The sequence below is a fragment of the Colletotrichum abscissum genome (assembly GCF_030869225.1).
Source record: "Colletotrichum abscissum strain IMI 504890 chromosome Unknown Scaffold_4.1, whole genome shotgun sequence".
In the NCBI taxonomy this organism is placed as follows: domain Eukaryota; kingdom Fungi; phylum Ascomycota; class Sordariomycetes; order Glomerellales; family Glomerellaceae; genus Colletotrichum; species Colletotrichum abscissum.
The window spans coordinates 1,301,081-1,313,568 of NW_026850320.1; the positions used below are offsets into that span (position 1 = coordinate 1,301,081).

Consider the following 12,488-nt stretch of genomic DNA (forward strand, 5'->3'; position numbering starts at 1 on the left):
GGCTGGAGCTGCTGCCCGTCTCCATCGCGGCCTAGCCTGGGTTGGGATCCTGCTGCTGCGAGGCTGCGAGCCTTGCAGGTCCCTGCGTATTGCAGTTCCGATCTAAGTTGTACTTTGGTAGCCCATCGGGACTTTGGTTGAAATTGTCGTACCCTGTGATAAGATTCTTGCAAGGCTGTACCATCGGCGTACATTCGCTCGCGGTTCTCCCTTAGGCGGCTTCTTACAGAATTTCAAAAGGAAACCAATGACTTTCGATGATATACAAAGACTCTGAAACTACAACTCAGCCCGCAGCCCCATAGTTGTGACTTACCCAGCATATATCGAACTCTGCCATGAGTTTGTCTACTCTCTACAGGAACCACAAATCTTACCACCTATAATCCGTTCGCATCATGTAGCAATTTTCGAAAAGCTGTTACCAAACTGAGGCTTCCAACACTAGAAAGACTGAAGATACGTGGATGTTGAACTATACGAGAAAGTTGCAATGTTCTATGCTTGAAGCAAAACTCGTTTCATCAAATGTTATCGAACAGATACTCAGAGTATCATGGTGGAAATTCTGACTTAAGTCTCTACTTCCGCGCAGCAAGGAGCACCAAGACCTCAACTTAAACATTTTGAATGCAATGTCATCTTTGCTCGTCTACTTGATCGTGCCAAAGACTTGTCTTTCAGACTGTAAATGATCCCAAAACCCGGATGACCGCTCTTCTTCGCTTCAGTGTTGGCCCGGAATTCGAATTATGTCGTGAAACTCAACTCATTAGTAACCTCATGACGAGAAACAGCGAGGACTCGGTGATTTCTTTGTGTTCAATGCCTGGCCAAGACACGCCTAGTAGAGCCGTATAAGTGGTGATCTGTGCTCGCAGCTCAGATCTCTGGGCATATTTGAGAAAGTAGCTTGACAAGGGAACTACCGACAATTCTACTGGCAATGTTTGACTTCACAAAAACTTCGTTTTGTAGCTGGGGATTAGTTTTGTCCAAGTTGTAAAAAGCGACATAAGCCAAAGCTCAGAAATCATGGCTTTCTAGAATGTTGTTAATTCGACTTCTGGTGATTCAAGCCGCACAGAGTCAATGGGTGTCTTGTCTCCGAGGCATACCTTCGGAAACTCCGAAGAAAGCGGTACTGGCTGGGTCTTTGTTTCGACAATGTCAAATTTGTTGACATACGCTCAGAGAAACTTGTCGGCAAACGCAATGATGAGCTCAGCAGAAATGCAGCCTGCTGTGTTAGATTGCTGGCTGAAAAGTTTTTGGCTGAGAAAGGCCTGGACGTCTCTTGGCGGAGCTCGATTCGGGTTGACGCGCCTATTCGTTGTTGGACCTCGTCCTAGTTCATCCTGGACGTGGAAACTCTAAGCGAGAGGTTTTCGAGTTCATCGTAGGCTGAGGCCGTGAGTCCAGGAGAGTAATCGGATCATCCTTGGGTAACTCGGACACTGTCGTCTGCAACTCGTCTATTGCGGCTTCTCGAAAATTATTTTTGCCCATCGTCGTAACGGTCTGGCGTGTGAAACTGAAAGATGATTTCGATGGCTGTCAAGTTGGGGTGCTGTGCTGTCTTTGTTTCCTTGAGTCAGTGGGCTCGTGAGGACTTTCCCTCGGAGCACGTCGTGATAAAACCGACATTTGACGGCGATGCACATTACCTCCGATCCAGTCAGAATTGAAGTTACGAGACAACCGCCTGGGGCGCTTGTGGCAATACTAAATGATTTTTTCCTTCTGGATCGGATTCGGCCAAGACTGCCTGGAAACTCAGCTTCTCTTGATGAGTCTTTTTTTTCTTTCTCGGGGACTGGCCATTCGGGGTATTTTCCCTTTCCAGTAACTTGCTCGGTTGGTTCGTACTTCTGACCTGTCGAAGGATGCTTCCATAAACCCACATCGCTCAGGTGTCAGTCGAGAACTGCCGCCGCTATCGATACCGGCCAGTGAGAATTTGGACAATTGTCCTGGTCGGTCAGCGCGCCCCTGTTGGCGTTCAGGTTTTGCATTGACGGCTGAGAGACTCAATATCGCTTGACTTCCGCGACGAGGACCGATCGTGGAGCCTTTTTCGTGTCGCTCTGGCGCCGACAAGCATTTTTGACACATAGAAAATTGCATTTTATTGAAAGCGTAGTTCAAAATAACTCAGACCAACTGAACAGCCACACCGTGACACCAGAGAAATCAAACACATAACGCGCCACGTCAGCTGCGCTTAACCCACCATCACGCCCTTCTCTATGACTCGACGATTTGGGGGTTCACTCGAGATGGATAACGGCACAGTAATTAACGGCACATCATGCCGGCGTCCTGGCAATAAGTCGGACGCAGCAGCCGTTCCCGTTCCTCGCCGACCGTGGACCGTGATCGGCGGAATCGCCCTGATGTGGCCCGAGGTACATGATAACCTTCCCTCCGGGAAAAAGCCAAGCCTACGGATCAAGACACCAGCAGATCATCGCATGGTCCCATAGGGTGTCTTTTTGGAATCTAGTCCACTATGGGTGCTCATCACTACCTAGACAGATGGTAGACGGGTGACGGGCAGGAGGCGAAAAACAGAGTGAGACCGAGGACACCATCACCGCCTTGGCTCGCACTGCTCACTGCTCGATCCCACTTGCCGCGATGTGCGTCCTGGCACACCTTGTCTGCATGGATGGCGCCGAGTTTTTGGATTTCTCTTCACGGGAACAGCTGTTGATTGGCCACATTGAGGTGACAGACTACTTCTGCAAGGATCCTTGTGGTGTCACTCCAGCACTGACCGACGGGATATGACCATTCGATCGTTCATGGATAATAAGCCCGCTTGAAAGTGGGGGTTTGGCTTAGCTTGCGGATATGTGGGAGATGGTCCCTTGTTTGGTCTCGTTTTTGCACCCATGTTTTCAGCGATGCTCCCTGCATTGCCAAGTGTTGAGGGAAAAAAAAACCTTTCTACCGCCAACGGCTGTGCCGCAAAATTGAAGAAAATCAAGATCGCTATTACCGGTAGTTGCAGAAGCTTAGCACTGTCCTGGTGAGCTTTTCGGGAGGCGTTCGACGGCTTCAACACTCACAGCATGAAGAGCTTCAAGGAGGGTGCGTACGATGACAAGCTCCCGAGGCATGTGAAGCAGGCTGGAGATGGCATCTGGAGAGGAGGGTTACTCCCGCGCACCCACTTGCAACGTCGACCTTGGAACACGGCGGCCACATGCAGCAGGAAGCAACTGGAGAGTTGGAGATATTCTGGTGAGATGTGAGTGACCAGGAACCAGAAACCAGTCGCTCCACCCCCACCACCACGTTGGCGGCCCGACCAGACACGATGGATGATGGAGCCCTCCGAATACCAGAGTTGCAGAGACAGACCCTTCCACCTGCTTCAAGGGCCTTCACACCCTTTCACGCCACTTTTCTTCTCGAAGTTTTGCTGCCAATGATGACCGCTGAACCAACGGATTCGCTGATCCCTTCACTTTCCGGTATAAACCGCCCATCCATAACGATCCATTTACCTGGGCATTCCACAAGACGGAGTCGCAATGAGGGTCTAGCCAGCTACGCGGCCTCCGACCTAGAGCTGTCCGGCTTGGTCGATCCCACTACGCTAGCACGAACCTAACCATACCTCCGATGGGCCCCAAGGTTTGATTCGCCCCTTGCCATCTAATCTGATCATCTGATAAAGGCAAAGATTGGGCGACATCGGCTGGAGATTTTTATGGATGTTGGGAGGGGGGTCCATCTGCCAATATAGAAAGGCCCGCATAGAACCTCGTGTCCTCGATCTGAGTTTTCTCCTTCTCTTGGTTCTTCAAGCAAGGTCAAACAGGCATTCGCCTTCAATATACTATTCCTTCTTGCCAACAGCTTCCCCGTTTCCACCCTCTTGAAAACCCTGTTCGTTGGGTTTTTCTACTGTGGCACTTCGTCGCCTTTTTTCTTGCGACCGATAATCAACAATGGCTACCATCGAGCCGCAAACGGCCGCCCACCGCACAGAGGCTGGCATCGACTATGAGAAGAACATTGCCTACGACAATGGCGCCCAGGAGGTCAACCATGACACCAAGCAGGAGTCTGACGCTGAGAGCGAGAACTTCCAGGGTGGTGTTCAGCGTGTCAGAGCCATCACCTCCGTGTGGTCCAAGAAGACCATGATCATCATGTTCTGCTTGTGAGTATCTCGCATTCCGCCACCTGGGCAACTCGAAGTGATCCCTGAAGCAAATGACTGACTTGTGTTCGTTTTGAAAAGGCTCTACCTTGTCTCCTTCGCCGATCTGCTTCTGCAGTCCGTTCAGGGCTCCCTGAACGCCTTCGTCACATCATCCTTCGGAAAGCACGGTCTCCTGGCCATCGTCAGCATCTTCGCTACTATCCTGTCAGGATGCTGCCAGCTTGTCATTGCAAAGATCATCGACGTTTGGGGACGTTCCGAGGGTTTCGCCATCATGATCCTGTGCTCTGTCATCGGTATGATCATGAAGGCTACCTGCAAGAACATGGAGACCTACGTTGCCGCCCACACCATCTACTACGTTGGTCACTTTGGCATGATGTTCGTCATTGACATCATGATCGCCGATATGACTTCGCTGCAGAACCGTATGATCATGTTCGGAATCAACGGTACCCCCACCATTGCCGTCACCTTCGCCGGCCCCAAGATCGCCGACCTCTTCTACACCAACCTCAACTTCCGCTGGGCTTTCGGTGCCTTCGCCATCATTCTTGCTGGTGTCTGCATTCCCGCCCTGACCATCATGCTGCTCATGCAGCGCAAGGCCGAGAAGGCTGGTCTCTTGGCCAAGGCTAAGTCCAACGACCGCTCTTACCTTCAGGGCTTCATCTACTACTTGATTCAGTTCGATAGTAAGTTTTTCCGTTTCAGCTGATTGGATAATTCGCGGGACCAGGCGCTAACCATGTTTCCAACAGTCATGTGCATTGTCCTCATCATTGCCATGTTCTCCATGATCATGCTTCCCTTCAACATCGTCTCCTACGCCCCCAACGGCTGGAAGACTGGCTACATCATTGCTATGGAGGTCGTCGGAGTCGTCCTCATCCCGATCATCTACATCTGGGAGAAGTACCTCGCCCCCGTCAGCTTCATTGATTACAAGTACCTCAAGGAGCCGACCCTCATCGGCGCCTTCCTTCTCTACGGAATCATGTTCATCTCCATCTTCACCTGGGATACCTACTACCAGTCTTACCTCCTGGTTGTCCACAGACAGAGCATCACCTACGCCGGATACATCCTGAACGCCTTCTCCCTGACCTCCTCCTTCTTCGGCCCCATCTTCGGATTGATCATTAGATGGACTGGTGACTACAAGTACACCGCGCTTGCTGGTGTTCCCTTCATGCTTCTGGGTACCGCTCTCCTGATTCCCCTGCGTAAGCCCAGCACCCCCGTCGGTGCCCTGGTCGTCATGCAGATGCTCAACGGTATCGGCACCGGTCTCTTCGCCGCCTGCGGTCAGATCGCCGTCATGGCCGTTGTCACCCACCAGGAGATTGCCTCCGCTATGGCCATCTACTCCCTCTTCGGTGGTATCGGTTCTTCCATCGGTTTCGCCATTGCTGGTGGCCTGTGGAACAACATCATGCCCACGGAGCTGTACAACAACCTCCCCGACTACGCCAAGAACAGAACCGCTGAGATCTTCGGCGACGTCACGATCCAGATGTCCTTCGAGGACGGCGACCCCATTCGCGACGCCATCGTTGCCGCCTACGCTGATGTCCAGCACAAGATGGTCATTGCCGGTTCTTGCTTGGTTCCCCTTTGCTTGGCCTCCATCCTCCTGTGGAAGCACATCAACATCAAGAAGGTCGAGAGCGAGAAGGGTACCCAGACCAAGGGCAACGTCTTCTAAACGAATCCGTTTTACCTTTTACCAGCCTGGGACAACCCCAAGTCCGTATGGACCAAAATTCTCATCATGTGTTTCTAGCCATCCGGCAGAGACTAGGCATTGTGGACTCATCATACCCCTTATCCGCATGTCGAGGACCTGCTAAAACCAATGTGTTTCAATCTTCCTTGGTTGGACTCGATAAATGTACTTAATCGCATGGGCCGGCCTCAGAAAGGGGACCCGACAAATAATCTTTTTCAATATCACACTCTTATGAAGTAACCCTGTGCCCCTCGCTGTATGCTTTGTGAATGATCATGTGTTCAAGAGACAATTGAGTTTGACGAGCTTTCGTGGAAAGTGGTGTCACATTACGGGGAAAGATTCAGCAGGTAATCGTGTCGCGCAGATGCTCGGGAAAGGTTACGAGAACCTCGCAACTTTATACTCAATGCGGCTCTGTTATTGTGACTGCTCTGTCACTCAGGAAACAGTTTTGGGTGAAGCCTACCTGAATACTTTTTGTAGCATCAGTATAAATCATTAATGCCAAAGCTTCTATGCTGCGATTAAGAGATGAGCGAGGTTCATCTGCTTCGAACTTACCACCACTTTGCCTCAGATTGGATACTAAGTCAGACGACAAGTCCAGCAGCAACTGCCAGTCGAGATTGGCAGTAGGCTCCGTGGTGCATGATGATCTTGTCCGGGTTGATCATCAAGTCGAATGTACGTGGTATCTTGAGCTTCATCCACGCGACATTGACATGGGAAGATCCCGAATCGGACAATATAGCAGCTCATTGCCATGTGGCTTGACATGTATGGATATTGAGCTGTGGCCAAATTAAATGCTGGCGCCAGAGGCCACATGTACAGAGTCAGATATGCTCCCCCGCACAGTCCCATGAGGCATTCCTGCGCCGTGGTGTTTGGACAATCAGCAACAATTGATTGCTCCGATCCGTTGTGGGTTCAAATCTATGGTAAGATATCACTGCATGCAGCAAGAGCGAGACCCTCCGTCTCCTGTGGCGCCGCGTAAGAGCGAATGAAGCGAGGCGGTCCAATGTCAGACCGAGCGAGAGCGACGCCCACGAAGGATGCGCCAGTGAAACATTCGAAAGCCAATGGAGGTGCTAGCGCCGTTGGTCGGCACAACTCCTCTCTGAAATCCCCTCCCTGCAGCAAGCCACCCGCTTACACTCCAATCCTTCGCACCGGCCCCAACTGTACTGCCACAAGTGGAGTATGGGATACTCAAGCATATTGCTGGAGTTCATCCGTCGAGCGGTGAAATCAAGCTCACGGTGGCGTCCTTAGTGCTTCGAGCAATGGCCACTTGGTGAAGATGTCGGCACAACAGGACTCCATGAGGCGTCATCCGCGACGCCAGCCTCCCGTCTCACGGCGCGGGGTCGCAGCGTGGGAGGCATAGCATAACCTAGGAATGATAATATTGCCATGCAAGTTCGGGATAAAGAAGGATGGGTATAAGTAATGAATGATGGAACGACTAGATGTTGTGATTTTAGAAACGAGACTACAAGATCATCAATCAAGACATTCATCACATTCCGACCTCTAATATCTTCAGGTTCGCCCTCACCACACACTACCACCATCACAAACTTCATATCAGACTCTTAACTTCAGCATGTCTGCAACCACTATCCGCAAGGCCGTCATCACGGAGTTCGGCGACGTCTCCAAGGTCCAAATCATTCAGGACACTATCGAGCCGCCTCCGGCAAACCACGTTCAGGTCTCAACCATCTACTCCGGTTTCTCAGGTGCCGACATCAACATGCGCAAAGGCGTCTACCCCATGCAGAAGAAGGCCCCGCTGACTCCGGGCTACTGCCTGGTCGGCACCGTCAAGACCACCGGCCCAGGGTGCACATCCAAGCTCTCGCCGGGTGATCTCGTCGCCTGCCTCACGATTTACGACGCCGAAGCCGAGCTGGTCAACCTGCCGGAAAAGTACCTCATCAGAGTACCCCCCGGGACCGACCTGCAGCAGGCCACAGCCCTCATCCTAGACTGGAACACAGCGTACGCCATGGTCTTTGACGTCGCCAAAGTCAGCAAAGGTCAGCGCGTCTTCATCCACGGCGTCAGCGGGGCCGTCGGCTATGCCCTTATGAAGCTGTGCCAGCTGCAAGGCGCCGAGGTCTACGGCACGGCATCGGAGCGGAACCACGCGGCCGCTCGGGAGCAAGGGGCCCACCCGTTCGTGTATACGGACAAGAAGTGGATGCAGGCCGTGAAGGAGCTCGGCGGGGCGGACGCCGTGTTCGATCCCCTCGGCTTCGAGAGCTGGGATGAGTCGTTTTCGGTTCTGTCGCCTACCGGTATCTTGGTCGGCTACGGCGGCAATCTGCGCTCACTCAATGACGAATCGGAGCATGGCTCTGTGATCTTGCCGACGATGAAACTTATGGCGCGCGGCATGGTGCCGTTTTGCGGCAAGAGGACCAAGTTCTACTACATTACGCGCGACGACGCGACGTTTGAGCCGAATCTGAAGGCTTTACTTGAGTTGGTGGCCGAGGGCAAGATCACCGTTCCCATCAAAAAGGTGTGGGAGCTCGAAGAAATTCAGGATGCCCATCGCCAGTGGGCAAGCAGTACGGGGGTTGGATCATCGCTCATTCGGTTGTCGGATGCGAAGGCTTGAGTGAGCGAATGAGTGAGCGGATGAGTGAATGAGCGTGGTTGAGTGAGTGAGTGAGTTGATGGGTGGAAAACTGTCAGATTTTGAGCAGCAGGCGTCACGGCGTTTTCATAATTGTTCATGCATCCCAATAGGCTTGGACTTATAATAGTAGAATGAATCTCCAAATGAGTTTTTCAAATGACCTGACCAATCTCGCCTTTATCATGGGGTGTTTTTTTACCTTCCTCATTCCGCCTGGCGGCGTCCAACATTTGGTGTTCTGGTGAACAAAAGGGCGTAAGACGGGATCATTGCGCGCCGCGCTTACGGGTTTACAGGCAGGCCATGCTGACGCAGCAAAAGGCTGTTCGGTTGCTCAACTCATTCTTCAGGCCCATGAAAAGCAAGCTTCCCCTCATCTCACGCTGTTCATCTTCAACTCAATCGTGTCGACCGGCGCCTTCCCTAACATTAGCTGCAGTTCGGCGATAAACTAAAGCGCGCCAGGTGATTGGCAGCAGCGACGAACACGGTGGAAGCCGCGACGTCTCTTCGCCAAAGGCATCTTTCCGACATTCGTTAACTTCTCTGCATCGGGATAAGTACTCGTCAACTTCATCACGACACAATCGCTTCATCACAGTCTTTCATAGCCCGAACGCAATGAAGGTCTCAATTGGCCTGGCCGCCGTCACGGGCCTCGCCGGCTTCACTGCCGCCAAAAAGCCCGACCCTCCCAAGATCACCGACTTTGACTGGGATACCATCACGCCCGCCCGCAAGCTGGAATACCACCCATGCTACAAAGAATACCAATGCGCCCGCCTCAGCGTCCCTCTCGACTGGCTCGACGAGGCGAACGAGCACACGGTCGCTCTGGCAATCATCAAGCTCCCTGCCACCGTCCCCGACGACGACCCATCTTTTGGCGGCACCGTCTTCACCAACCCAGGCGGGCCCGGTGGCTCCGGCGTGAGCATGCTGCTCCGCAATGGCCACGATATGCGCCGCACGCTAAGCGGCGGCAGCAAAAAGTACGAGATGCTGAGCTGGGATCCGCGCGGCGTGCAATTCACGACGCCTGTGGCTGATTGCTACGAGGACGAACTCGCAAGGGACACGGACAACATCCAACGTTTGGCCATCGGGCCGCTTGATGCCAGCCCGGATGCATTGAGGAGGCAGTGGGCGAGGATTCAGGGGTACGGCAGGCTCTGTACCGAGAAGCCGGGCAACGGCTCCATCATCCCATTTGCTACGACGGCATCTGTCTGCCGCGACATGGTCGAGATGGTGGACAAGATTGACGAGTTTCGCAAGGGAGAAGCTGCAGCTTCGCAACCCGAGCAGTCGCTAGAGCTCCGGAAAGTTAAGGACGTGCCGCGGATTCAGTACTGGGGCTTCTCATACGGCAGCATCCTCGGCAATACGTTTGCCTCAATGTATCCTGGGCGCGTAGGCCGGCTCATTGTTGATGGCATCGCGGATTCAAATGACTACGTGGCAGGGGTAAGAGTGTACCTATATTCCCATTCACCTCTTCGCATGCGGCTAACACACGTGTGACTAGGGCTGGAAGACCAACCTTCAAGACACGGAGAAGCTTGTTGACTATTTTTACGAGACATGCTTTGAGGCTAAGGAGAAATGCGCGCTGAGCCGGCCTTCGGACAAGCAGTGGCAAGACATTCGTGATCGAGTCGATCAGCTCGTGAAACGTCTCGACGAAGCCCCCGTCGCGGTACTCAACGGCAAGGTGACAAACATCTTGACAGGCTACGATGTCATCCTCTCCTTCAAGAACCCGCTCTACGCGCCCTACACTCGCTTCATCAAACTCGCCAACGAAATCAATGCTGCCATCGAGGGAAACTACACCGCCATCCTGGAGTCCGCCTCCGCTGAGATTCCCAAGATTGACCAAGCCTGTACCCATCCCAACGCCACAGATCTGAGGCTCTCTTGGGGAGACGGCGGCCAGGCGGTCCTTTGCGGCGACGGCGAAGATAACACGAATATGACCCTCGCCGACTACAGGGCTTACGTCGCCGTGCTCGAATCCCAGTCGCCGACCTTCGCCGGCTACTGGGGACAGATTCGCTCCGCCTGCACGAGCTGGCTCGTCCGCCCCAAGTGGCGCTTCACAGGCCCGTTTACGACACCGCCGCACGATGCTGCGGTTGTAGAAGGCCGGCCCGCAGCGCCGCTGCTCTTCATGTCTTCGCGACTCGATCCCGTGACGCCATTGAGAAACGCTTTCAAAGCGAGTGAGGGACACCCCGGGTCAGTTGTTGTGATTCAAGAGTCGGTGGGCCACGCTGCCTTTGCCACGGGGAGCAAGTGTACGACCAAGATCCTTCGGGAGTATCTTGAGCATGGGACAGTGCCGGAGAGCGGGACCGTTTGCCAGCCTGATTGTGGCCCTTGGGATGGCGACGCCTGTAAGTCGGATAGCTTAAGCGTCAACGTGGCGCCTCTTGCGCCGCCGCATGATAGATCCCACCGTGTCTATTGAGGCAAGATGGGATAAAACAAGAGATTCGGGAAATGTCTATGGCGAGGATAGAGGTATTCGTAGATGCGCCTCCACAGGGTGACCATGGGAATACGAGAACAGCAAATAGCTACCTGTTAGAATCGTAGATTCAAGACACTGGGAAAGTCAGACATTGCTCAACGATCTCAATGAAACGTAAGACGTTGAAGCTTACTTGTAACGTTTGAACCCTTGCATGAAAGATGCTTCCGAGAAGCACCTGATCACAACTGGGTGCTTGTTCTGGAGATACCACTGCTGACCGCTGTATGCAGATGTCAGACGCACGTTTAGCTGAGCGGAGCTGAAGCCGATCTCACATCCGGCATCCGAGTTTGACTGTGTTGCCACGAAGTTTCAAGAGATGCCGCAGGAAGTCCTACTCTAATCCGACTGAGTGATGGGAGAAACACTTTCGTCCCATCGTTGAATACCATACTTGACTCCCTATCACAAAATGTTATGTCTTATCCTTCTCAAATCCACACCGACTTCTAGGTTACACTTGATAGAAGGCCCAACTGAGACATGGTCCCAGATGGACGTCAGTAACATGCTCGATACGATGCGCAGGGCAACCCCTCTCCTTCCGCCCTGATACGAGGTTTTTTGTTAGTCCGCCCTTGGGATCCGGGATCTAAGGTTCCCCAGACCGGGCTTGGGACCGAGGGCGATCAACCTGCATGCATCCAACGAAGAGGCGATTAGGTACCGGTGCCTCCCCTCCCTCATGTTGCCAAACAGTCCCCAACAAAAGCCGGTAAAAGAGGGCATTACACAAAACGTGTTCCACTTCCCCTCCATGCCGGTGCCATTTCAGCTTCTACCTAAAGCACCTAGGGATTCGCACGCACGCACGCTAGTGACTGAACCCAAGTCAGCCCGAGGATCAATCTGTTCTAGTGTCTTGCGGGGAGATCGTGGCATTGGTCCGACTGACGCCACTCTCGGGACGTTTTCCCTGGTTTTTCTGCCACAACCTTCTTTTTTTACGAGATCGATCGGCAGTGGTGAGGATTTAGCCTGGGAGGAAGATGGTATTGTCAATGTTCTGCCAGTAGGACATCGTCATGATGGCTGACAAGGTACGAAAATATTTTCGAGGCGTAGACCATGTGAGTTCGTATCCGTCGTACGGGTGTCATTCCCGAAGACGGGCCATTGACGGTTGTGGGAGGACGAGTGTTGATCGTACAGCAGCGTAGGCGCTGTACTAATCTACGTGAGGAAGAACCGAGGCGTCTTGCTTCCTCGCAAAGTCAGGAGGATGTGGTTGAGGTCGCATCGTGTTTCTGAGTGAGTATAAAGATGCTCGTGAAGTCTCGATGACTAGGTTCGATAAAGTTGGTCAGACTTTCGTCCTACCTTAACCATCAATCTACCGGCCCGCCAGCACCAACATAATTTCAACCTTCAGCCCTAC

At 52.9% G+C, this 12,488-nt stretch overlaps 3 protein-coding genes across 3 annotated transcripts; 2 read left to right on the forward strand and 1 right to left on the reverse strand.

The window, feature by feature from the left end:
• Positions 1–1,054: 1,054 nt before the first annotated feature.
• Positions 1,055–1,330, reverse strand: CABS01_02370 (uncharacterized protein; the record flags this gene model as incomplete). Its single annotated transcript, XM_060535748.1, has 1 exon — positions 1,055–1,330. A coding segment is annotated over one exon (276 nt), but the record flags the coding sequence as incomplete, so codon positions are not given.
• A 2,632-nt stretch (positions 1,331–3,962) lies between these two features.
• CABS01_02371 (siderophore iron transporter mirB) lies at positions 3,963–5,888 on the forward strand (the record flags this gene model as incomplete). The annotated part of the gene is made up of 3 exons (XM_060535749.1): positions 3,963–4,177; positions 4,259–4,875; positions 4,942–5,888. The coding sequence occupies 3 exons, from the start codon at positions 3,963–3,965 to the stop codon at positions 5,886–5,888; spliced, it is 1,779 nt and encodes a 592-aa protein (XP_060396054.1).
• Positions 5,889–7,527: 1,639 nt separating this feature from the next.
• CABS01_02372 (uncharacterized protein) lies at positions 7,528–11,044 on the forward strand (the record flags this gene model as incomplete). Its single annotated transcript, XM_060535750.1, has 3 exons — positions 7,528–8,451; positions 9,037–10,038; positions 10,100–11,044. The coding sequence occupies 3 exons, from the start codon at positions 7,528–7,530 to the stop codon at positions 11,042–11,044; spliced, it is 2,871 nt and encodes a 956-aa protein (XP_060396055.1).
• Positions 11,045–12,488: the final 1,444 nt, after the last annotated feature.